We start from the raw sequence: 26,362 nt of genomic DNA, 5'->3' as shown, positions 1-26,362 counted from the left end.
GACCCCAGAGGTCTGTCACATACAGCACCCCAACTTAATAGTTTTTTACCCTGTAGTGTAGAACATATACAGTTGGGAGAACAAGTATTTGATACACTGTCGATTTTGCAGGTTTTCCCACTTACAAAGCATGTAGAGGTCTGTAATTTTTATCATAGGTACACTTCAACTGTGAGAGACGGAATCTAAAACAAAATCCAGAAAATCACATTGTATGATTTTTAAGTAATTAATTTGCATTTTATTGCATCCCCCCAATTTGTTCTCCAACTCATAAAACATTTTAGAAAAAGGCTCAGTGCCGTTATCCTTGCAAAGGTGAGGTATTGAAAGGTATTGAAAACAGGGTTGTCAATCATTTTGACCATACCTTTTTAAAAAAAACAAGTATTACTTGTTAAACAAAATCTCTCCCACTGGGCACAGACGTCAATTAAATGTCTAGTTTGGATTTACATTTGCTTGAGTTGTCAACTAACTTGAATTCAATGTGAAATCAACCAACAATGTCACCCTGTCATTGGATTTAGGTTAAAATAAAAAATACGAACTTTCCCTTACATATATGACTTTTTGCAAATCCAATTAGTTTTCCAAGTTGATTCAACATCATCACATAAATATATATTTTTTTTAATGACGTGGAAACAGCATTGATTCCACCGGTTTTTGCCATGGACTTTCTCTGAGCAACTGTATTAGAATACAATAGTATAATTTCCCAATTTGTTTGAGCATACAATATAGCACAGTATTTTTATTATTTATTTTATACAGTAATTTTTGCTCATCTTTATCAAGGCTGTCAATAATTTCGGACCCCACTGTATATACAGAATGTTATTGTTACTTAGTAGTCCTATCTTTGTGTCAAAAGGCGAGCGTGGGAAGAGCGCCATTCATACAGTAAGCTGCATTTGAGATGGAGAAATGGAGAAAAGACTGAACATAAAATATCTTTACTGCATTATCCCCTACGCTAAACAACCCACATTCATCAACCTTCAAGTCTTTTAGAGATGGCGGTGAACATAACGTGTGTCATGAAATGTCCTGGATTTTTTCTCAGTTAAAATGGTGACAGATCCACAGATCAATGGTAGGCCTACAGTTCATTGCATAACAGAAAGGAGGCTTTGTACATTTGTTTGAAAAGATCTGTTCTTTCTATGAAGTCAAAAAAAAGTCATTAAGCGTCCTTGACTCTTTAAACTTCACTATGTGTATGTTTTATTGATTTAACATCATGAAAAGAAGAACAGAAACTGATTTTGAGAAAGAGAAATGTAATTTAACAAAGAGAATGCATAAAGTACCAAAATATTGATCATACTCTACAACAATAGTCTGACATGAAGTCAACTTTTTTTTTGTCAGCAAATGCTCTTGTCCAGAGCGACTTACAGTAGCAATTAGGGTTACGTGCCTTGCTCAAAGGTACAGAAAACAGATTTTCCACCTGGTTGGCTTGGGGATTCGAACCAGCGACCTTTCGGTTACTGGAACCAAAACGCTAAACCACTAGGCTACTTGCCTCCCTGTCCTATAATAATAGAGCTTACGTCCTTTAAAGCACAGAACAGGCTAATACTTGCACATAGAGTATGAATGAATATCTCCCGAGGATGATGAGACTGCACTGCAGAGAGACTGCACTGCAGAGAGACATACAGCAGTTCGTGGGAAGGATACTGGTCATTTAGATAGAATCAGTCGAGTATCTGGACTTTTCACAGTGTAATTCAGAATGGACTGAACTTAGGTGTCTGCTATGGTGTCATGAGCTCAAGTGTTTCTCATTGTTCCAGGTGAGTGGTATTATGGCACTATGTTGTGAGCCCGGCTAGGCCCCCTGGTGGAGCCAAGTTAATACCCTTTGTGGAACTAGACTAGGCCCACTGGTGGAGCGACAGTAGACTATGCCCCCTGGTGGAGCTACAGTAGACTAGGCCCCCTGGTGGAGCTACAGTAGACTAGGCCCACTGGTGGTAGGGTGGGGAAGAGCTACCGCTAGCTGTAGTGGAGTCATCAGAGATCTTCCTAGAGGAGGTGTTGACAGACTTGACAGACGGAAAGCGGTGCACCAGATGGTTTTGCTTGGTCCTGCCGCCCATCGTCACGGAGCGGCTCCAATCTAAACAGGGTCAAAGGTAAAAATGAAGCAACCTCAGGAACACTCTCTATGAACCACATGGGGCTTATGCAATATCAGATAGACTGCTTGGAGGTCCCTCGACTGTACCTGAGTAGTCATTGAGCCTGAATCGGCCACAGCACAGGTGGATCCTCCACTGCTTCCTCACATTCTCTTTCATCAGGCAGTGGAAGACAAAGATAAAGAACCCTGAAACACAGCCGGAGAGAAGATAATGGGTTCTCTCTCTCTCTCTCTCTCTCTCTCTCTCTCTCTCTCTCTCTCTATTGCACAGTAGACAACGTATATTGGTCCCCTTACCTTGCAGACTGTTGAGGACTGAGAAGAGGTGGAGCATAGGTACCCTGGCCGGTCCCCAGGTAAAAAAGGCTATTGGCCAGGTGAGACCCAATAGGAAGGTGAGACTGGCCACCGCCCTCAGATCATGCATGACACTGCGCTTGTTTACTGTAGCTGCAGGATTATTGGTCTGCATGTGTCGGATCTGGATCAGAACCATGATGAACACGACCATGTTAAAGACCAGGACCAGTAGCACGAATGCCACGATGGTGATGTAGAAGAAAACGTTACTCTGCATCCAACAGCTGAGAATAGGAGGAAGAGGGAGGCAGAGAGAGAGTGAAATAGAGAGAGAGAAACAGAAATGTGATTAATCACATGTAACAGTGGTCAACTGGCCATGCTGCATACTCACAATGGCTCTGAGCCCTGTAGAGAGTCAAGGGAGTCCCCAGATAGAACATTGCCATAAGCATCCTTCTCTATGGCCAGGACCAGGCTGACAACCACCAGAGGAATGCCTGTGTGGAGACAGAGAACTTTACTTCTTCATTCTATTCCCTTGGTCAAACAGGATCCGTGTGAAGGATTCAATCGCTGACTACAATATAAAAACACTCAAAAGGAAATGAAATAACTTTAATTTACCTTGATTTGATTGATGGACTGATGTTCATTTTTTTAACCCTTTTTACAATATGATTGACAATAATGGGTTGCACCATTCAATTGGTCTACTTCTTCTACATCCATTAATACCAACCATTAGTCTGTGTGATTAACGGGGGCTGAGCTAGTGTGGTGTTAGTAAGAGCGGATCCCCAAATGGACTAGTGCCGGGTCTTTTTACAAAAACATCTGTAGAGTCCGAATCGTTTGAGATACAAACTATTAAACGATATCTATGAAAAGCTGAGACTCATGAACATGCCCAAATTCTGTGACGCTCACAAGCTACACAAGAGTCGTAAGAAGGTAAGGTACATAGAAGATCATAGTAAATCTGAGGACATGGTGTCTATAACACTGCAATAAGCTCACATAGTTGCTGTCACAAACTACAAACTCCACACAGTTGTCACTGACTAGTTGGATATTCATTTCCCAATGAGCAAACAATTTCTGTACTCATATATATATATATATATATATATAGTGGGGAGAACAAGTATTTGATACACTGCCGATTTTGCAGGTTTTCCTACTTACAAAGCATGTAGAGGTCTGTAATTTTGATCATAGGTACACTTCAACTGTGAGAGACGGAATCTAAAACAATAATCTAGAAAATCACATTGTATGATTTTTAAGTAATTAATTTGCATTTTATTGCATGACATAAGTATTTGATACATCAGAAAAGCAGAACATAATATTTGGTATAGAAACCTTTGTTTGCAATTACAGAGATCATACGTTTCCTGTAGTTCTTGACCAGGTTTGCACACACTGTAGCAGGGATTTTGGCCCACTCCTCCATACAGACCTTCTCCAGATCCTTCAGGTTTCAGGGCTGTCGCTGGGCAATACAGACTTTCAGCTCCCTCCAAAGATTTTCTATTGGATTCAGGTCTGGAGACTGGCTATGCCACTCCAGGACCTAGAGATGCTTCTTACGGAGCCACTCCTTAGTTGCCCTGGCTGTGTGTTTCGGGTCGTTGACATGCTGGAAGACCCAGCCACGACCCATCTTCAATGCTCTTACTGAGGGAAGGAGGTTGTTGGCCAAGATCTCGCGATACATGGCCCCATCCATCCTCCCCTCAATACGGTGCAGTCGTCCTGTCCCCTTTGCAGAAAAGCATCCCCATAGAATGATATTTCCACCTCCATGCTTCACGGTTGGGATGGTGATCTTGGGGTTGTACTAAACCTTCTTCTTCCTCCAAACACAGCGAGTGGAGTTCAGACCAAAAAGCTATATTTTTGTCTCATCAGACCACATGACCTTCTCCCATTCCTCCTCTGGATCATCCAGATGGTCATTGGCAAACTTCAGATGGGCCTGGACAATGCGCTGGCTTGAGCAGGGGGACCTTGCGTGCGCTGTAGGATTTTAATCCATGACGTCGTAGTGTGTTACTAATGGTTTTCATTGAGACTGTGGTCCCAGATCTCCTCAGGTCATTGACCAGGTCCTGCCGTGTAGTTCTGGGCTGATCCCTCACCTTCCTCATGATCATTGATGCCCCACGAGGTGAGATCTTGCATGGAGTCCCAGACCGAGGGTGATTGACCGTCATCTTGAACTTCTTCCATTTTCTAATAATTGCACCAACAGTTGTTGCCTTCTCACCAAGCTGCTTGCCTATCGTCCTGTAGCCCATCCCAGCCTTGTGCAGGTCTACAATTGTATCCCCGATGTCCTTACACAGCTCTCTGGTCTTGGCCATTGTGGAGAGGTTGGAGTCTGTTTGATTGAGTGTGTGGACAGGTGTCTTTTATACAGGTAACGTGTTCAAACATGTGGAGTTAATACAGGTAATGAGTGGAGAACAGGAGGGCTTCTTAAAGAAAAACTAACAGGTCTGTGAGAGCCAGAATTCTTACTGGTTGGTAGGTGATCAAATACTTATGTCATGCAATAAAATGCAAATGAATTACTTAAAAATCATACAATGTGATTTTCTGGATTTTTGTTTTAGATTCCGTCTCTCACAGTTGAAGTGTACCTATGATAAAAATTACAGACCTCTACATGCTTTGTAAGTAGGAAAACCTGCAAAATCGGCAGTGTATCAAATACTTGTTCTTCCCACTGTATATATATTTATAAATATACAGCATACCAACAATGAAGACACAGAGAGGCAGACAATAGCGATTTAATGTGCAAACATTGCTATTGGGAGGCAGAGTTATTTTTTCAGCAACTATGGCTTTATGGCAGCATAACTATAACAATTACGTCATCACACAAAACTCTGATAGTTTTCCCCAATGCAATGTGTAGATTGCGTCTTGCTTGTGCTACGGCACTATCCCTAACAACAGACAGATAGCCTTTTGAAGTAATTCATAACCCTTGACTTATTACACATTTTGTTGTTACAGCCTGAATTCAAAATGGCAAAATAAACAAAAAAATCTCACCCATCTACACACAATACCCCATAATGACAAAGTGAAAACCTGTTTTTAGAAATGTTTGCAAACTTATTGACAATGAAATACAGAAATATGTTATTTACATAAGTATTCACAACCCTGAGTCAACATATGTTAGAATCACTTTTGTCAGCGATTACAGCTGCAATTTTTTTCTGGGTTATTCTAAGAGCTTTGCACACCAGCATTGTACAATATTTGCACATTATTCTTTTTTTAATTCTTCAAGCTCTGTCAAGTTGGTTGTTGATCATTGCTAGACAGCCATTTTCCAGTCTTGCCATAGATTTTCAAGCCGATTTATGTCAAAACTGTAACTCGGCCACTCAGGAACATTCAATGTTGTCTTCGTAAGCAACTTCAGAGTATATTTGGCTTTGTGTTTTAGGTTATTGTCCTGCTGATATGTGAATTTGTCTCCCAATGTCTGTTGTAAAGCAGACTGATCCAGGTTTTCCTCTAGGATTTTGCCTTTGCTTAGCTCTATTCAGTTTATTTTTATCCAAAATAACTCCTTTGTTCTTGCTGATGACAAGCATACCCCTAACACGATGCAGCCACCAGTATGCTTGAAAATATAAAGAGTGGTACTCAGTGATGTGTTGTGTTGGATTGGCCCCAAACCTAACAAGTTGTATTCAGGGCATAAAGTTAATTTCTTTGCCAAATGTTTCACAGTTTTACTTTAGCCTTATTTTAGCTTTATTGCAAACAGGATGCATGTTTTGGAATATTTTTATTCTGTAAAGGCTTCCTACTTTTCACTCTGTCATTTAGGTTAGTATTGTGGAGTAACTACAATGTTGTTCATCCATCTTCAGTTTTCTCCTATCACAGCCATTAAACTCTGTAACTGTTTTAAAGTCACCATTGGCCTCATGGTAAAATCCCTGAGCAGTTTCTTTCCTCTCCGGCAACTGAGTTAGGTATGAAGCTTGTATCTTTGTAGTGACTGGGTGTATTGATACACCATCCAAAGTGTAATTAATATCTTCCCCATGCTCAAAGGGATATTCAATGTCTGCCTTTTTATTTTTACCCATCTACCAATAGATACCCTTATTTACAAGTTACTGGAAAACCTCCCTGGTCTTTGTGGTTGAATCTGTATTTGAAATCACTGCTCGACTGAGATAATTAGGCAGTGATTCGACCTTACAGATAATTGTATGTGTGGGGTACAGAGATGAGGAAGTCATAAAAAATCCTGTTAAACACTATTATTGCACACAAGAGTCCATGAACTTATTATGTTAGTTGTTAAGCAAATGTTTTCTCCTAAACCTATTTAGGCTTGCCATAACAAAGGGTTTGAATACTTATTGACTGAAGACATTTCAGCTTTTCATTTTTTATTAATTTGTAACCATTTCTAAAAACAGAATTCTACTTTGACATTATGGGGTATCGTGTGTAGGCCAGTGACAAAAAAAAATCTAAATTGAATCCATTTTAAATTCAAGCTGTAACACAACAGAATGCGAAAAAAGTCAAGGGGTATGAATACTTTCTGAAGGTAATGTATATATTTTCGGAACGTTCGTTCAAATCATCACCAAGTTGTTATTTCAGCTGTTCAGAAATATGAGGCTTCATTATCATGTCGCTCAAATTGGTTGATGGTTCAGAAGAGGCTGAGTAAAGCATAGTGTAAATAGAGAAACTTGAACGTGTGTGTAAAATCACACATGCGCAGAATGTTATTCGGATCCTTAGTTTTGAGAAAGACGTTTCCAGAGGGGCGGGGGCGAAAACTCTGTGTTCGTAGCCTCAACCATAAAAATATTAATGTCAAGTAAACAGCTGATTGGCCAGCTTAGCTAATGAGCCAATGAGACCTCTCAGCCAAAAACATGACTTCATCCTCTATGAGGAAATAGCAAGCATTTTTTAAATGGTTTGAGTTGGGGTTAAAAAAAAAATCTCTAATTTATGACTTGGCCACAAATACAAGTATAGGATGAGTCAACGACATTATTTGGGTATGAGCGAACAGCTTTTAAAATATTTTCATTGGACAGTTACTTTAAAGATGTTTTTACAAGTGTCCTTATTTTGCCTCAGACTGCCTTGGCTTACCCCAGCCGAGGGTGCAGAACTTGAGGATGTAGGAGGGGATGTAAACGTTGAAGACCTTGACCAGAGAGAAGTACATGTGGACAGCCTCCAGGCCCATCCAGGTGAATGAGGCTAACAGGAAGTAGTGCAGCGTGGCTGCCGTGGTGATGCAGAGGCTGTAGAAGCCGAAGGAGGACAGCCAAGAGTCCATCAGGAAAACCAGGTTGAGGCCCAGCAGAGCCACAGAGAGGTTGATGAGTATCTTAGACGGATAGTCTCGACGCAGCTTCCTGTGACAGAGTGGAAAGGAGTGTGTGAGAGATAGAGAGAGAGGCACAGGGTGAGAAATTGGGAGATGAGTGGAAAGAGATTGAGAATGAGAGGAATAGTGAGAGTGGCAAATGAAGTACAGGAGGAGATTAGATAATTCAGAGAGAAAAGGGGGAGAGATGACAAAGGATACAGAAAAATAGAGAACAATATTCTATCTGTCTGGATGCTGACTTACTCAAAGACAACGTAGGTGAGCAGGCTGATGCTCAGGAAGATGGAGGACACACCACAGCCCAAGTAGGAGATGGCCATCAGTGTCTCCTGGTCAGCCTCACTGATAGGAGTCCTGGACACATCCTGTAGGACACCACAATAGGAGCATAATATATCAGTCCAGATGCACTGCACTAATGCAGTAGTGTGATTTGAAAAAGGTGACTCACCAGGAGCACGCCAAAATGGGTCAGGTGGTAACAGTGGCAGGTGGTCTGATAAGCGGAGATGCTTGGTAGTGTCTCACAGCCGTTGCAGTCCCACCCACCACTCCCATTGTTCTTCTGGAAGTCCCAATACACACACTCCATCTTGTCGTTTTTCTGTTGGGGAAGAAAAGGATTTAGCTCGTCATCGCTACGCTCAGTGGTAAGATAAAGCTATTTTTTTATTCCTCACCTCTTTGGGCTTGAGGTGAGTAAGTGTCACCACCACGGGATTCCCGAGGTTGCTGACATTGCTGTTATTGACACTGGCAGACACCACGTAACTATTCAGCGTCCAGTTGGTCTCTGGATCCTGTGAATGATCATAAAACTTTAACACTGAATTACTGTACATTTGCTGGAAGCTTTCATTTGAAATAAGAAAACCATGAAACACCCCGAGTATCCTTCCTTATTAATGAATAATTGACCCAAAATAATTAGACACCTCATACGTTGTTGATGGCATCACCTTGAAGAGCTCCTGTGTGCCATAGAAGTGGAACTGAACTCGCTTTTTTTTGTTTCCCTCGGGGAAGAAGTTCTGAAGGGCACGGGGCAGAGAGATGGACGCCACTGTGCCGTCGCAAGGCTGACTCAGGAATGTCTGGTTGACAAAGATCTACAACAGAAAGAGGTGTACATATACTTACCAGGTGATGCACACTCACACACACACACAAGCTACCACACACACCTCATACTCACAAACACATGCACAAACGATCACATATACACTCACAGACTCACACACACACACAGCCAACACTGCTGTCTCATGATATAGAGACATTGAACCACTGGTCACTTCCCGATTCACACTGTGTACTTAAATACTGTATCCCTGACGTAGCTCATCATAATATTTCTACTACTGTACATTGTATTTTAGTTACACTATTTATCCACACCACATATTTATATATACACTGGATTCTTGACATAACTTACTCTAATATATCTACTGCTGTACATATCTTTCTAAGCTGATCTTGTGTAAATTCTCCAGGTGAATATACAGTATGTATAGATTACATTTGGCTACTGCTACAGCGCTATTTGGATTTTTAATCAGATTTATCACACCGTTCTTGATTTCTTGTCTTTTTTTCCCCCTTACATTTGAATTGTTTGACATTTTACTGCATTGTTAAGCGGTAGTAACATAAGCATTTCACAGCACCCACTATAACCCCTGCTAAACTGTCAACTTTGATTTGAAGTAATCAAAACATATGTTTTATTCAAGTCGTCCTATATAACTCCATTCCGTCATGGAATTAAATGTAATAGGTCATTACACCACAGTGACAACACTGGACAAGTGTTGGAATACACACTGTTATTGTAAAGCAATGTTCTTGTTCCTTTAAATCGTTGTAGTTTCATCACCATTCAGTGTTTCGGCGTAGTTTAAATCATGTGCTGTTTTTCCACATTGAAGGTTAACTAGAAATGAATGCTAGAGGCTAGAGTCAGTTCGGAGAAACCTTTAGCTGTTTCACAATAACCTCTGCATGTGTCCTACATTTTCTCTGTTCATTTAAGGGCATGCCCTCATTTGAATGGAGTAAAAACAGTCTAGTGTTTCATGCTATTGATTTTCAGTAAGGAAGGACTCGAGCAAAAAAGGATCGGACATTTATATTTACAGAACAGGTATTTGACTGCTGGAGCATAGACAGTGTATCTCTGTCCGCTGTGATAGCCACTGCTTGTCAAATCCAGCACGTGTATCTCAGTGTATCTCTGTCCGCTGTGATAGCCACTGCTTGTCAAATCCAGCACGTGTATCTCAGTGTCTCTCTGTCCGCTGTGATAGCCACTGCTTGTCAAATCCAGCACATGTATCTCAGTGTATCTCTGTCCGCTGTGACAGCCACTGCTTGTCAAATCCAGCACGTGTATCTCAGTGTATCTCTGTCCGCTGTGACAGCCACTGCTTGTCAAATCCAGCACGTGTATCTCAGTGTATCTATGTCCTCTGTGATAGCCACTGCTTGTCAAATCCAGCACGTATATCTCAGTGTATCTATGTCCTCTGTGATAGCCACTGCTTGTCAAATCCAGCACGTGTATCTCAGTGTATCTCTGTCCGCTGTGATAGCCACTGCTTGTCAAATCCAGCACGTGTATCTCAGTGTATCTCTGTCCGCTGTGATAGCCACTGCTTGTCAAATCCAGCACGTGTATCTCAGTGTATCTCTGTCCGCTGTGATAGCCACTGCTTGTCAAATCCAGCACGTGTATCTCAGTGTATCTCTGTCCGCTGTGATAGCCACTGCTTGTCAAATCCAGCACGTGTATCTCAGTGTCTCTCTGTCCGCTGTGATAGCCACTGCTTGTCAAATCCAGCACGTGTATCTCAGTGTATCTCTGTCCGCTGTGATAGCCACTGCTTGTCAAATCCAGCACGTGTATCTCAGTGTATCTCTGTCCGCTGTGATAGCCACTGCTTGTCAAATCCAGCACCTGTATCTCAGTGTATCTCTGTCCGCTGTGATAGCCACTGCTTGTCAAATCCAGCATGTGTATCTCAGTGTATCTCTGTCCGCTGTGATAGCCACTGCTTGTCAAATCCAGCACGTGTATCTCAGTGTATCTCTGTCCGCTGTGATAGCCACTGCTTGTCAAATCCAGCACGTGTATCTCAGTGTATCTCTGTCCGCTGTGATAGCCACTGCTTGTCAAATCCAGCACGTGTATCTCAGTGTATCTCTGTCCGCTGTGATAGCCACTGCTTGTCAAATCCAGCACATGTATCTCAGTGTATCTCTGTCCGCTGTGATAGCCACTGCTTGTCAAATCCAGCACGTGTATCTCAGTGTATCTCTGTCCGCTGTGATAGCCACTGCTTGTCAAATCCAGCACATGTATCTCAGTGTATCTATGTCCTCTGTGATAGCCACTGCTTGTCAAATCCAGCACATGTATCTCAGTGTATCTCTGTCTGCTGTGATAGCCACTGCTTGTCAAATCCAGCACGTGTATCTCAGTGTATCTCTGCCAGCTGTGATAGCCACTGCTTGTCAAATCCAGCACGTGCCTGACGAGAAAATAGAGTGGTATTGCTGACTTACCTCTGGAGCAAGGCCAGTTGAAAAGGACGACACGCCAAACGTGAGGCCCTGGAACTGCTCTGGATCTACGTTGATCATGGAGAGAGCCAGGGAGGGGACGGTCACATTTTGTGACTCCTCAGGGAAATCCATCTGGTCCCCAACGCTGCCTGTGATACCCAGTATGCTGTTGGGAACATCATGGGAAATGTGCGTGACAGATTTGCCATAAACGACAGCAGTCAAGGCAAAAAATTAAGACGAGGCTAGATTCAAATGTACTCTTGTAATGCAACCATATTCCCTCTCCCCGTTGTCCCTTTCCCTTACTCGTTGGCGACCGCTGATAGGTTAGAACTGGACCCCAGGATGTCAGCGATTATGCTGACAATGTCCTCGCCGAGGGCAGGGGTCACTGTGCTGACTACCAGAACCTCATCCAGCTTCTGGACCACGGTGGCCAGCTGGGAGTCACTCAGGTCCCCCTCGACACCCAGGAGGTCCTCAATCATGTCCACCACATCTGCTGAGTTGTCTGGGAGGAAAAGACAGAAAGTCCAAAGTTATGTAATACATCATTGTAATATTTGAATATACTACTAGACAAACAAAGGGAAAGAGATAGGCTAGGGAAGAGCATGCATGCCGTTGGTACAGTATAATACATGACAATTTACTGTTATTTCACCAGAACCTAGTCACTGGTATTTAGACTGCACAAGGGACTTACTTGCTGTGACGGTGACATTGTCCAGATCAGAGATGGTGATCATTGGCCTGCATGCCTTCAGGTTTGGCTCAGCCCATTTGGCCTTCTCAGTCACTCCATCCAACTCACTAATGTGAAGAAGGGGACCAAGAGAAAACACAGACGAACACAGACGAAGGCATAATATTAGCATGAAATGTACCATCCCTTAGTGCAGTAATCAATAAAAACATATGCGTTTATACAACGTGGGCTCTGCCGCCCCAGCCATACTGTCAATCTATGTGTCCACTCCTATTTATAGAGTTTATCTTGTGATCTCAACAAAACAACTTCTGTTATGTCATAATCATGAGAAAATGATATTGTGATCTTGACTAAACAACTTTTGTTATGTCGTGATAATGAGATAAATAAGTTGTGATCTCGACATAATGAGGGCATTTTTTATTTATTCATAATGATGTACCCTCTGGACTTCCATAATGCCCTTAGGTCGTTGTGAAGTCGTCAAGTTCGCGGCCCCCACCCAACGTGCCAGGGTTCAGGTCTAAAAACAGCTGTTTCGAGATTTCATAATCTTGCTTCTGGTACTGCAGTTTAACTGACACCTGGCCCAGAAAGACCATTTCCAAAAACGGCCACATACAAAGTTTAGAAAATTCCTAATAAGACACTTTAGTCACCAACTTTGTGCACAAAACATCCATTGAATTATTCAAATAATTGTTGCTGATTTTATTTTCCGTCACTCACAGGAGGGAAGTTGAGGGTGGTGCATCTGTCACACGTGAAAGTCAGACTCTAATGTGGTTTTCCAACAGCAAAGCACATATCAATATGGCAGTGTTGTCACTCTTTATAAAACATATGTAATGGCGAAGTAAACATGCACTGCTTCCTGTGTGCACTGAGGGCTAGTGTACATGTGATGTTGGTCCGTGTAAACCGGATGCAACCCAGATACAGATGGTCCTTGAATTGGTGTATGCGAACATGAGTAAATTACCTTGAACACAATGTTCAGACATCTTGGACGCAGTCTCCAGTGGACTCATTTATAAACCGTGTGTCCATACAAAATATACCCCAAAATGTGAATGCGTCAGTTGGCATTTATTTAAAAAATGTACAATATGCCCACCTCCTGGCAAACGTTAGACCACGTGTATGCACATCTGTTAGTGGTGGAAATATTGTATTGCAAATTGGCGAGTAGGCCTAAGTATTTTGTGCAAATGGAGGATATGATGAAAAGCATATTTATGAATAAAACAACTGGAAAACATATTAACAAGAATGTAGCCATTTGCCTTGAGAAAAATAATCTGTTTTATATGATTACTTTATCATCTAAAATAATTAGACATAAAACTTGATACTTTTTATTTTATTTTCATAACCAATGGCAGAACAAATTCCTTACCTTTTCTAGCCGTGGTGGGTTTATATTCCCGAAGGAGCCATACGACAAATTACCATGTGCGTCTCTGATTTAATTGGACCAATAGCCTAATAAATAAATTCCGATGCACGGATGTAGTGTGGGCGGAATGAAGCTCCGACAACGTTGTTCGGTGTAATTGGTCACTATTCTTTGGGTGCTGAAATTAGTGGTTGTTATATAAAAACTTCGTCAATCGTGGAGTTATGTTTAGCCAGCTAGGGGAAATGCAAAACGTTGTGGGATTCAAACGTTCTGCTGACAGGTCCAGAACAATTGCCATTAAAACATTCTGCCAACACAGTACAGACTGGTAGCTTATGTAAAATATTTGACAGTATGGGTAACGTTAGGCTACAGTATTGTTGTGTAATAGGAGCACAACATCATTGCCTATTTAATCTCAGAGCCTATACCATGGCAGGACATAGTTACGTGATAATGCCCTCGAAACCGGTGTTTGGAGGATATGTTGGCACGCACCGCATTATCACTTTTATACAACAGGTTACCAAAATATTCAAATAAGGATTGACATATTTTCCTACTTTCAATACTGTATTTTTATGAATTTATTCATACTATTAAATTATTTCACAATATATAGTCCCGACACAAATCTAGGGTTGCTACCCTAGGTCTTTCGATCTATTGGTTCGGTTGCCAGAGACGCTAACCAGGAGTATGTCTGTCTGTTAAAAAATTTAAAAAAATCTGATTTGCTGGGCCTTTTCTCCCCAGTTGGTGGGGGTGGCTCCCAAGTGGGTGGGCCTATGCCGTCCCAGGCCCAAACATGGCTCCACCCCTTCCCAGTTATGTGAAATCTGTAGATTAGAGCCTAATGAATTTATTTCAATCGACTGATTTCCTTATATGAACTGTATCTCAGTAAAATCGTTAAATTGTTGCATGTTGTGTTTATATTTTTGTTCAGTATATTTTTATATTTACAATTGTGTATGAGTTCACTGTGTACAGCCATCAACATACTGTTGAACTGAACTGCACATCTAACGTGCTTCCTTGTATCTATCGTCAGAATAAACACCAATCAACTGTGTATATAAACTCAGCAAAAAAGAAACGTCATTCCACTGTCAACTGCGTTTATTTTCAGCAAACTTAACATGTGTAAATATTTGTATGAACATAATAAGATTCAACATCTGAGACATAAACTGAATACGTTCCACAGACATGTGACTAACAGAAATGGAATAATGTTTCTTTTTTTGATGAGTTTATATGTGCACATACCTGTTAGATAATTGGGGTCGTCCTGGTATGTGCTTTTATTATGTTATTATGTTATATGTTATTGCTGTAAGAGCGAGTTAGCTAGCATGCTCTAGTTGTAACGGTTGCATTAGCTCCCTGCTAATTCAGCTATTTCCATGCTAATAGACGAATCACTAATCTACAGCCATCAACATACTGTTGAACTGCACATCTAACGTGCTTCCTTGTATCTATCGTCAGAATAAACACCAATCATCTGGAATCGCTGGCTGGGCAGAGTTTTCTTTAAAAACACAACGCAAGAGAGTTATGAAGTATGATTACATCTGTTTCACTGGTGCCGAGACCAAATCAAATAACATTTTATTTGTCACATACACATAGTTAGCAGATGTTAATGTGAGTGTAGCGAAATGCTTGTGTTTCAAATTCTGACAGTGCAGTAATATCTAACAAGTAATCTAACAAATTCACAACAACTCCCTTAAACACACAAATGTAAAGGGATGGAATAAGAATATGTACATAAAAAATATATGGGATGAGCGATGGCTGTGCGGCATAGGCAAGACCAGTCTTTTTGTTACACTAAATGTCAAAAATTTGCTAGCAAGCTAACCAACAACTTTAACAATGTTTTTGAGAGACAAGTGCTCATTGTGCAAATGTATTTAAGTTTTCAATAAACATGGGAGACGAAATATAGTTTAAATGTTGTCAACATTTTAAGCCAACTCTGTTTGTTTTGTGCTAAAGTTGTGCACGCGTCGGTTTTGTTGCTAATCATCGAACCCAAACCATCCCGTATGAAAAAAATATATTTGCTCCTGCCCCCTAAAAGGTCTTCAATGTTTATTACCTAGAGTAAACATTCCTGTATGAGCCTTAACCACTGGGCACAGACGTCAGTTTTGATTTATATTTGTTTGAGTTGTCAACTACTGTGAATTTAACGTGAAATCAAGAAAACATTTCACCATGTCATTGGATTTAAGTTAAAAGTTTGGTGAAAAAAACACGAAGTGTCCTTAAGTTTTACTTTTTGCAAATCCAGTCAGTTTTCCACGTTGATTCAATGGCATCACATAGTTTATTATATTGTTTTAATGGCGTGGAACCAACGTGGGACAATTTTTCACTGTTTGCATAATAAACATTAGGACAATGTTTCACTGTTTGCATAATAAACATTAGGACAATGTTTTACTCTGACAGCAGAGGCGTTCCATTCACGGCCCCATAAAACTGATTATCCTCATCATTCAGTTATTGGACTTGTCTGGTTATCTTCATGCAATATTAATATCTGTGTTGTGAGACATTGGTAGCCTAATAATTCAGTTGAAGGAAATTGATTCTTGCTTGATTGCTAGCAGTCAGAGATCCACCAGTGTCACATCTGTGAGTAGGTGATTGTGTGCACATACGGAAGAGCGCATAGAACAGGATTATATTGTGTGTTGAAGTTAATTGAAGGAGGGCCTCACTGAGCCGTCGCTATGGCAACATGTGTTTTTTTTCTTCCTCTGACCGTTTTCACCGCTCTGGCATTGAACAGGTAAAAAGCTGAATATTGTCATAATACTAAGAGTACACATTCTCAGAAACACAAATTCTCAGAAAGACATAAAGGGCTAAGAGGACTCGGCCACTTTGTTTTGAATAAAGCTTTTTTTAAATTTTGCCTGGCTTAACAAGGTCTACTGCATTGTGGGATATAATACACATCATTTTACTTTACAGTATCATACATGGTGCTCTCACCATAATCCATACATCCTTGAGAATTTCTGACCACGTGGCCTGACCATACAATGCATTTGGAAAGTATTCAGACCCCTTGACTTTTTCCACATTTTGTTACGTTACAGCCTTATTCTAAAATTGATTAAATTGTTTTATTTCCCCCCATCAGTCTACACACAATACCCCATAATGACAAAGCAAAAACAAGTTTTTACACGTATCTAAAAAAAAAAACATTTAAATACTGAAATATCACATTTACATAACTATTCAGACCCTTTACTCAGTACTTTGTTGAAGCCCCTTTGGCAGTGATTACACCCTCGATTCTTCTTGGGTATGACACTACAAGCTTGGCACACCTGTATTTGGGAAGTTTCTCCCATTCTTCTCTGCAGATCCTCTCAAGCTCTGTTAGGTTGGATGGTGAGCGTCGCTGCACAGCTATTTTCAGGTCTCTCCAGATATGTTCGATCAGGTTCAAGTCCGGGCTCTGAGTGGGACACTCAAGGACATCCAGAGATTTGTCCCCAAGCCACTCCTGCGTTGTCTTGGATGTGTGAGCTGGGTTAATGTCCTGTTTGAAGGTGAACCTTTGCCCCAGGCTGTGGTCCTGAGCGCTCTGGAGCAGGTTTTCATCATGGATCTCTGTACTTTTCTCCATTCATCTTTCCCTCGATCCTGACTAGTCCCTGCCGCTGAAAAACATCCACACAGCATGATGCTGCCACCACCATGCTTCGCCGTAGGGATGGTGCCATGTTTCCTACGTCTAGCATTCATGCCAAAGAGTTCAATCTTGGTTTCATCAGACCAGAGAATCTTGTGGAGTTTTTCCTAGCCACCGTGCTTCTACACCTGCATTGCTTGCTGTTTGGGGTTTCAGGCTGGGTTTCTGTACAGCACTTTGAGATATCAGCTGATGTACGAAGGGCTATATAAATACATTTAATTTGAGTCCTTTAGGTGACTTTCGGCAAACTCTAAACAGGCTGTCATGTGCCTTTTACTGGAGTGGTTTCTGTATGGCCACTCTACCATAAAGGCCTGATTGGTGGAGTGCTGCAGAGATGGTTGTCCTTCTGTAAGGTTCTAATATCTCCACAGAGGAACTCTGGAGCACTGTCAGTTACCATCGGTTCCTTGGTCTCCTCCCTGACCAAGGCCCTTCTCCCCGATTGCTCAGTTTGGCCAGGCGGCCAGCTCTAGGAAGAGTCTTGGCAGTTCCAAACCTCTTCCATTTAAGAATGATGGAGGCCACTGTGTTCTTTGGGACCTTAAATGCTGCAGAAATGTTTTGGTATCCTTCCATAGATCTGTGCCTCGACACAATCCTGTCTCAGAGCTCTACGGACAATTTCTTTGACCCCATGGCTTGGTTTTCGTCCTGACATGCACTGTCAACTGTGGAATCTTATGTAGACAGGTATGTGCCTTTCCAAATCATGTCCAATCAATTTAATTTACCACAGGTGGACTCCAATCAAGTTGTCGAAACATCTCAAGGATGATCAATGGAAACAGGATGCACCTGAGCTCAATTTCGATTCTCATATCAAAAGGTCTGAATACTTATGTAAATGTGATATTTCTGTTTTTAATTTATTTGTAAAAATTGATAAAAAACTGTTTTTGCTTTGTCATTATGGGGTATTATGTGTAGATAGATGTGGAAAACAATGAATTGTATTATTTTATAATAAGGCTGTAATGTAACAAAATGTGGAAAAGGGAAGGGGTCTGAATACTTTGCAAATGCACTGATGGCACATATGTTTACCAATCAACAAGCATTGTTGCAAACGTAATGTTAGCTGGGCCTCTCACCATTTCCTGGAAGCCCTGGCACCACTGTTCTTCTCACAGATCATAGTTTCTGTCTTCTGGGCATCTTTGATTGGCCATATATACACACCCCTGATACTCTCATGGGTGTCCTCAGGACAGCTCCCTGGATCTGTAGAGGGGGAAAGAAGTCAGGCACCGTCCTTCTTTCCTGAAGTAATCACAGATCTGAGAAAGTATGGGTGACAGCAGTGGACACCATTCATTCACTTATCAAGTCTAATATGCACTGACTGCACAAAACATTAGGAACAACTGCTCTTTCCATGACATAGACTGACCAGGTTCATCTAGAGGAAAGCTATGATCCCTTATTGATGTCACTTCAATCAGTGTAGGTAAAGAGAATGGTTAAAGAAAGATTTTTAAGCCATGAGACAATTGATACATGGACTGTGTATATGTACCATTGAGAGGTTGAATTGGCAAGACAAAATATTTAAGTGCCTTTGAACGGGGTATGGTAGTAGGTGCCATGCGCACCGGTTTGAGTGTGTCAAGAACTGCAATGCTGCTGGGTTTTTCACGCTGAACAGTTGTGTATCAAGAATGATACACCACCCAAAGGATATCCAGCCAACTTGACACAACTATGGGAAGCATTATAGTCAACATGGGCCAGCATCCCTGTGGAATGCTTTCGACACCTTGTAGAGTCCATGCCCCGGGCAAAAGGGGTGTGCAACTCAATATTAGGAAGGTGTTTGTAATGTTTTGTACACTCAGTGTAGATCAGCAAATCTAATACAGATCGAGGAAAGCCATGCTGTACCTATATGTGAGACGTGAACGTCTCTGCTGTCTACCTGGATCTCTCCACCAAAATGGATCCTGGACAGAAGGTCATTGATGAGTCTCTGAGTGGTCATGACGTTCCGTGCATCAGCATCCTGAACATGGAAGGTACATCTAAACCTATACAGACAACATGGGATGAGCACCCGAAACCATAGGCAGCTGCTAATAGACCAGGATCCATACGTATCAAGCGTCTCAGAATAGGACTGCTGATCTAGGATCAGGTCTTCCGTATCCATGTTATCTTTTTCCTTGTGATCTAAAAGGCAAAACTGATCCTAAATTAACATTGTGAGATGCATGATACATGATTATCATGATACATACCTCCCATGATTCAGTAAAATATCAAATAATGGTTACTGTAATTTCAACTGCATACTAAATCAAGATGTAGTTTTCAATATTTATCAAGGCTTCTGAATGATCAGACATGGTTTGTTTCATCATCACTTACCTTTTCTGATTTCTCAGCTCAGCAGCCTAACAGAGAAGACACCACAAGGAAGTATTTACTATTCACTATTCATCAAACACACACAATTCATTGCTACCGGGAAACCATTTGTTTATTCATATTGAACGTTATTTGAAGACAAGGCCATAGACTTACAGTGTGGTAATAAAGATTATGGTTATTAATTGTTGCAGTAGTATAACTGGTTCCTTATTGCTGCGATGATGCTTTGTTTACCCAAATTACATTTGACATTTAATCATACCCTAATCAATTTGCATGTTTGATAAAAGCCAAAACGTTTAAAGCATACTCACCATCTCCACTCTTTGAGTTTCTTTTTTATCAATTTCCCTATAAAAAAACACATGGACAAAGGTGTAAAGTAACGAATTACAACTACTCTAGTTACTGTAATTGAGTATCTTTTCCGATAACTTTTTTGTTGTTGTTGTATTTTTCAGTCAGTAATTTTACTTCTACTTGAGTAAAATGTAATGTAAGTAACAGTACTTCTACTTCAGTAGGATATTTCAGAAGCCTACTCTTTCCACCCCTGATTTTAGTTGCTTTGAATGTTACATTTATTTTGAATATGTTCATAGTATAATAGTATTTTTACATACAGATGTTGCAATCATAAAATAAATTAACTTAGTTGCTGTTTATTTCCATTTCCATTTATTTCCTCTCTTACATTTTCAATTGAATGCATGGAAAAGATCATGTGTAACAACCTTAAGGTAACCTTAGCAAAGTTAGCTCATTATTATCAAGGTCAATGTTTTTATTTGAAAAGTAACTCAATAACTTTTACTCTGAGTACTTTTTAAATGATCTACTTTTTACTTTTACCTGAGTAGCTTTTTTTACACCAGTAACTGTACTTCAACTTGAGTAGGATATTTCAGTACTCTTTCCACCCCTGCACATCAAACGCAGTCTTGCTTTTATTATGCTATTTTACATGTAGCCATATACATTCATGTAGGTAGGTGATGCCATTTGTGAATGATGAGGACTTACTTATAAGTCGATTGAAATATTTGGAAATGTAATGCGTTCATCCTGACTTCCTCAAGCTTTCTCTGAACCTGTAGCCAATGCATAAAGACGCTGTATAAAAAAGTTATATCGAAGAGAATGTCATTGTACGTTTATCATCTTCCAGTTTCAGTGTTATCATTGTTGTGTTTCTTACCCACGTCTGAATGGTCTCCCCTGGGTCGCTGCCAGTTACAGTCATTGTCATGTTCAGCTTCATTTGAACTCTGTAGAAGGTGGATGCAATGCCTAGCAGCATAACAGTGGAAATCATTGTACATTTGAACAGCCTTCATCTCTAACCTTGAATATTGCACCTATGGAGATGGAAAGAACTTCAGAGCCACTGAGATTTTTCTATGAAAATTAAGCATATTTCTTGCGATAGTAGACTCTAATCAAATGTGTCTTATTGGCTGACCTGTTCCTGTTGAGTTGAGGTCTGAAGGTTCTTTGGTTGTAGACAGGCCAGTGGGACTTACAGGCAATCCAAGGGATGGTTGCTGTGTCTCTGTAGGGGTTACAGGGTCTACAGACAAGAAATTAACCAGCTTCTTTTGAATAGATTTATGAAAATGTAATCAAAGCCAATTTCAGGTCCTCCTTAGTGCATAGCAGTCAGCATTTTTATTTTATGAAATAACTTTGTCACCTGATGTATTAGTGCTGGTTGGTGAACCAGGAGTGGTGTTGGTGACAGTGGGAGGAGAGGCTGTCACATTGGGGAAAGCCCCTGTGAAGAAGAGAGATATTACAAATAGGTATGCCTAATAGCGTGAAAAATGTGAATGTGCATTCCATTTGCATCCATGTGTATGCTTTGTGCATGCTATTTGTATGTGTTTGAATATGTACAGTTGAAGTCTGAAGTTTACATACACCTTAGCCAAATACCCCTAAACTCAGTTTTTCACAATTCCTGACATTTAATCCTTGTGAAAATTCCCTGTCTTAGGTCAGTTAGGATCACCACTTTATTTTAAGAATGTGAAATGCTCAGAATAATAGTAGAGAGAATTATTTATTTCAGCTTCTATTTCTTTCATCACATTCCTAGTGGGTCAGAAGTTTACATACACTCAATTAGTATTTGGTAGCATTTCCTTTAAATTGTTTAACTTGGGTCAAACATTTCAGGTAGCCTTCCACAAGCTTCCCACAATAAATTTGGTGAATTTTTGACCATTCTTCCTGACAGCGCTGGTGTAACTGAGTCAGGTTTGCAGGCCTCCTTGCTCACACACGCTTTTTCAGTACATTGTCCATTTGGAAGACCCATTTGCGGCCAAGCTTTAACTTCCTGACTGATATCTGAGATGTTGCTTCAATATATCCACATACATTTCCATCCTCATGATGCCATCTATTTTGTGAAGTGCGCCAGTCCCTCCTGCAGCAAAGCACCCCCACCTAATGATGCTACCACCCCCGTGCTTCACAGTTGGGATGGTGTTCTTCGGCTTGCAAGCCTCCCCCTTTTTCCTCCAAACATAACGATGGTCATTATGGCCAAACAGTTCTATTTTTGTTTCATCAGAACAGAGGACATTTCTCCAAAAAGTACAATCTTTTTCCCCATGTGCAGTTGCAAACTGTAGTCTGGCTTTTTTATGGCGGTTTTGGAGCTATGGCTTCTTCCTTGCTGAGTGGCCTTTCAGGGTAATTCGATATAGGTCTCATTTTACTGTGGATATATATATTGTTGCACCTGTTTCCTCCAGCATCTTCACAAGGTCCTTTGCTGTTGTTCTGGAATTGATTTGCACTTTTCGCACCAAAGTACGTTCATCTCTAGGAGACAAAACACGTCTCCTTCCTGAGCGGTTGTCACATTCTGACCTTAGTTCCTTTGTTTTGTCTTTTGTTTTAGAATGGTCAGGGCATGAGTTGGGTGGGTTGTCTATGTTAGTTTGTCTATGATTTTCTATTTCTGTGTTTGGCCTGGTATGGTTCTCAATCAGAGGCAGCTGTCAATCGTTGTCCCTGATTGAGAACCATAGGGGCGGCAGGGTAGACTAGTGGTTAGAACGTTGGACTAGGAACCGAAAGGTTTCATGTTCAAATCCCTGAGCTGACAAGGTACAAATCTGTCATTCTGCCCCTGAACAGGCAGTTAACCCACTGTTCCTAGGCCATCATTGAAAATAAGAATTTGTTCTTAACTGACTTGCCTAGTTAAATAAAGGTTAAAAAAATTAAATATATTTAGGTAGCCTGTTTTTTGGGTGGTTATTTTCTGTTTAGTGTTGTGTTGCACCTTACAGGACTGTTCGTTGGTTGTTTATTGTTTTCAGTGTTCATTAAAATATTTAAAATATGAACACTTACCACGCTGTGCATTGGTCCTCCTCTCCTTCCCCAGACGACAGCCGTTACAGCGGTATGACGGCTGCATGGTCCCATGGTGTTTATACTTGCGTACTATTGTTTGTACAGATGAACGTGGTACCTTCAGGCATTTGGAAATAGCTCCCAAGGATGAACCAGGCTTGTGGAGGTCTACCATTTTTTTTCTGAGGTCTTGGCTGATTTCTTTTGATTTTCCTATTATGTCAAGCAGAGGCACTGAGTTTGAAGGTAGGCCTTGAAATACATCCACAGATACACCTCCAATTGACTCAAATTATGTCAATTAGCCTCTCAGAAGCTTCTAAAGCCATGACATTGTTTTCTGGAATTTTCCAAGCTGATTAAAGGTACAGTTAACTTAGTGTATGTAAACTTCTGACCCACTGGAATTGTGATACAGTGAATTTCTTGTGTCATGCACAAAGTAGATGTCCTAACCGACTTGCCAAAACTATAGTTTGTGAACAAGACATTTGTGGAGTGGTTGAAAAAATACTTTTAATGACTCCAACCTAAGTGTATGTAAACTTCCGACTTCAACTGTACATTGAGTGTACAAAACATGAATCACTTGTTTTTTCCATGACAGCCTGACCAGGTGAATCCAGGGGAAAGCTGTGATCCCTTATTGACGTCACTTGTTAAATCCATTTCAATCAGTGTAGATGAAGGGGAGAACAAAAATCTACCGATATGCCCTTGAGCAAGGCACTTTACCCTAATTTCTCCTGTAATAATGCTCCTTTAATAATGCCAATTCAATAATGTTTACACAGCTTGCATTACTCATCTCATATGTATATACTGTATTTTATACCATCTATTGCATCTTGCCTATGCCGCTGAGTCATTGCTCATCCATATATTTATATGTATATATTCTTATTCCATTCCTTTACTTAGATTTGTGTGTATTAGGTGGTTGTTGTGGAATTGTTAGATTACTTGTTAGATATTACTGCTCTGTCTGAACTGGAAGCACAAGCATTTCGCTACACTTGCAATAAAATGTGCTAACCATGTGTATGTGACCAATACCATTTGATTGGATTTGATTTGAAGTCACTCTGAATAAGAGTGTCTGCTAAATGACAAATATAAATGTATAACGTTTGCCCTTTATTGTACATTCGTTCAATGGGGCCCTTTTAATAGGACTCAAAATAGCACCCACAGTAGAATACAGTAGAACACAATAAGTATGGAAACTAACCACACTGGATGTTGGTGTCATCTTCAGGTAGGCAAATCTGGTAATCCCAGTCGTTGTTGTCCCATCTCACCACGTTCCCATCAATACAGCTATGGGCCCTCAGCTCCTCAGCTGTCCGCTCATGCCCCCACATCCTGAACAGGCTGATGGCCCCCAGGAAGTTCTTTCCATTCTCAAACTCCATCACCCCACCCACTATGTTATGGGACACCCCCAAGGTCAGGGTGCCATTGTGGGCCAGTCGCCGGGGCAGGGTGGCGTTAACATGGGCGTCCAGGCGACTGCTCCCATTGATGTAGAGCCGGAGCCTCTCGGAGTGGCTGGACCAGGTGAGGCAGACATTGTGCCAGCATTTCAGGGGCAGATCCTCTGGTACGGACCACTGATGCCCAAACAGCCATGCCACCAGGAATCCTCCTCGGCCTGCCAGACCCAGCTCTACCTGTCTCTCGCCAGGGGCCTTGTACACAAAGCCTGTCCACTCAGATGTTGCGATCTCCCGGTGTAGGTGCACACACACACTGAGCTCTTCCAGGGGAGGCACTACGCACCCCTTATCCAGCTGCCACACACAGTGACGGCCCATGAACACCACTTTCTTACCCCACAGGGTGGGGCCTGGGGAGCCTGGTACAGACACAGAACCAATATCACACACTGACATTGGACATTATTGGACAATTTCACAAAACTCCTCCAGTCTTCAGTCAAAGCCATAACGCATTTGATTGATACTACTGTAACACTAATGCTTCATAATTACATTATTATACAGTATATTTATGACCATACCAGAGCATGGAAGACAAGTGGCTGCCAGTACTGATAAACACACAGTTATTAAACAGGGTCTCCTGGCAGAATCCATCACGAGTCTAAAGACAAAAGAGGAACAATATCTCTCATGTCAGAAAAGGGGAACAAGGACTAGGACTATCTGCAAATAGAATTGTTATCAGTACAGTGCCCCCCATAATTATTGGGACAGGGTAGCATTTTCTATTATTTTTTCTTCAATTCTCCAAAAGTTTGGATTTGAAATATAACAATGACTATAAGGTTAAAGTGCAGTATGTCAGCTTTAATTTGAGGGGATTTTCATCCATATCAGGTGAACCATTTAGTAATTTGTACATAGTCCCCCCACTTTAGGGGAGTAAAAGTATTGGGAAAAATTAACTTGTGTGTATTAAAGTAGACAGAAGGCACTGTACATGCAAACAAAACTATGACTTACCTGTGTCATTCCCCAGTCCAAACAGCACTCTCCTTTGCCAGAAAACACAAGCAAATGAGAGTTTAATAAATTGTCTCTTATATGTCTATAATATTCAATGGAAGGTAAAGAGAAAAGGTTGACATCCTGGGATAATAGTCTTTGTTGAAGGAGGGAGACTTTAGTGTATTTATCTTTAAGAAGACCTCCACGCCCTCTCCTTTAGTACCCTAGGTTACTTATTAATTAGCAATAAAAGTAACTAATGCAACAGAGGGCAGCTGGACCATGCTTCTACAACTTTAGCTCTTCAAAAATGGAAATAAATACAAATTCTACCCAACTTAGATCTACTGTATGTGCCCTATGTACAGTTGAAGTCAGACAGATTGTTTCTATTACAATTCACTGTATCACAATTCCAGTGGGTCAGAAGTTTACATACACTAAGTTGACTGTACCTTTAAACAACTTGGAAAATTTCAGAAAATGATGTCATGGCTTTAGAAGGTCCGGATAGGCAAATTGACATAATTTGTGTCAATTGGAGGTGTACCTGTGGATGTATTTCAAGGCCTACCTTCAAACTCAGTGCCTCTTTGCTCGACATCATGGGAAACATTTTAAAAATAAGCCAAGACCTCAGATTCTTTTTGTAGACCTCCAAAAGTCTGGTTCATCCTTGGGAGCAATTTCCAAACTCCTGAATGTACCACGTTCATCTCTACAAATAATAGTACGCAAGTATAAACACCATGGGACCACACAGCCGCCATACCGCTCAGGAAGGAGATACGTTCTGTCTCCTAGAGATGAACATACTTTGCGAAAAGCGCAAATCAATCCCAGAACAACAGCAAAGGACCTTGTAAAGATGCTGGAGGAAAC

General features: G+C 41.0%; 1 protein-coding gene across 2 annotated transcripts; it reads right to left on the bottom strand.

The window, feature by feature from the left end:
- Positions 1-1,276: 1,276 nt before the first annotated feature.
- LOC112220867 (adhesion G-protein coupled receptor G2-like) lies at positions 1,277-25,623 on the bottom strand. 2 transcript variants are annotated; one of them, XM_024382794.1, is made up of 23 exons: positions 25,496-25,623; positions 25,051-25,133; positions 24,259-24,885; positions 21,349-21,429; positions 21,118-21,225; positions 20,854-20,945; positions 20,679-20,746; positions 19,970-20,006; positions 19,653-19,678; positions 19,170-19,312; positions 18,380-18,509; positions 12,145-12,251; positions 11,745-11,949; positions 11,436-11,601; positions 8,804-8,977; positions 8,549-8,668; positions 8,320-8,472; positions 8,112-8,233; positions 7,625-7,893; positions 2,853-2,958; positions 2,456-2,742; positions 2,243-2,344; positions 1,277-2,134 (listed from the first exon to the last, which is right to left on the bottom strand). In XM_024382794.1, exons 2-23 carry the CDS (start codon positions 25,124-25,126, stop codon positions 1,974-1,976), a joined length of 3,360 nt encoding a protein of 1,119 aa, XP_024238562.1. In that variant the 5' UTR covers positions 25,127-25,133; positions 25,496-25,623; the 3' UTR covers positions 1,277-1,973. The 2 variants fall into 2 exon arrangements, with proteins under 2 accessions (XP_024238562.1, XP_024238563.1); XM_024382795.1 differs by having other exon boundaries at positions 8,828-8,977.
- Between the last annotated feature and the right edge of the window lie 739 nt (positions 25,624-26,362).

The sequence above is a fragment of the Oncorhynchus tshawytscha genome, linkage group LG21, assembly GCF_018296145.1.
Source record: "Oncorhynchus tshawytscha isolate Ot180627B linkage group LG21, Otsh_v2.0, whole genome shotgun sequence".
In the NCBI taxonomy this organism is placed as follows: Eukaryota; Metazoa; Chordata; class Actinopteri; order Salmoniformes; family Salmonidae; genus Oncorhynchus; species Oncorhynchus tshawytscha.
The sequence above is the reverse complement of the archived record's forward strand: the minus strand, read 5'-3'. Positions and strand labels throughout refer to the sequence as shown.

Bases quoted from the DNA above. Each gene is read 5' to 3' on its own strand.
- LOC112220867 (XM_024382794.1), bottom strand. From the start codon at position 25,126: ATGGATTCTGCCAGGAGACCCTGTTTAATAACTGTGTGTTTATCAGTA. The intron at 21,430-24,258 runs GTTAGTTTCCAT...TCTTCTTCACAG, and splicing joins TGACACCAACATCCAGTGTG to GGGCTTTCCCCAATGTGACA. The intron at 11,602-11,744 runs GTAAGGGAAAGG...TGTTCCCAACAG, and splicing joins CTATCAGCGGTCGCCAACGA to CATACTGGGTATCACAGGCA.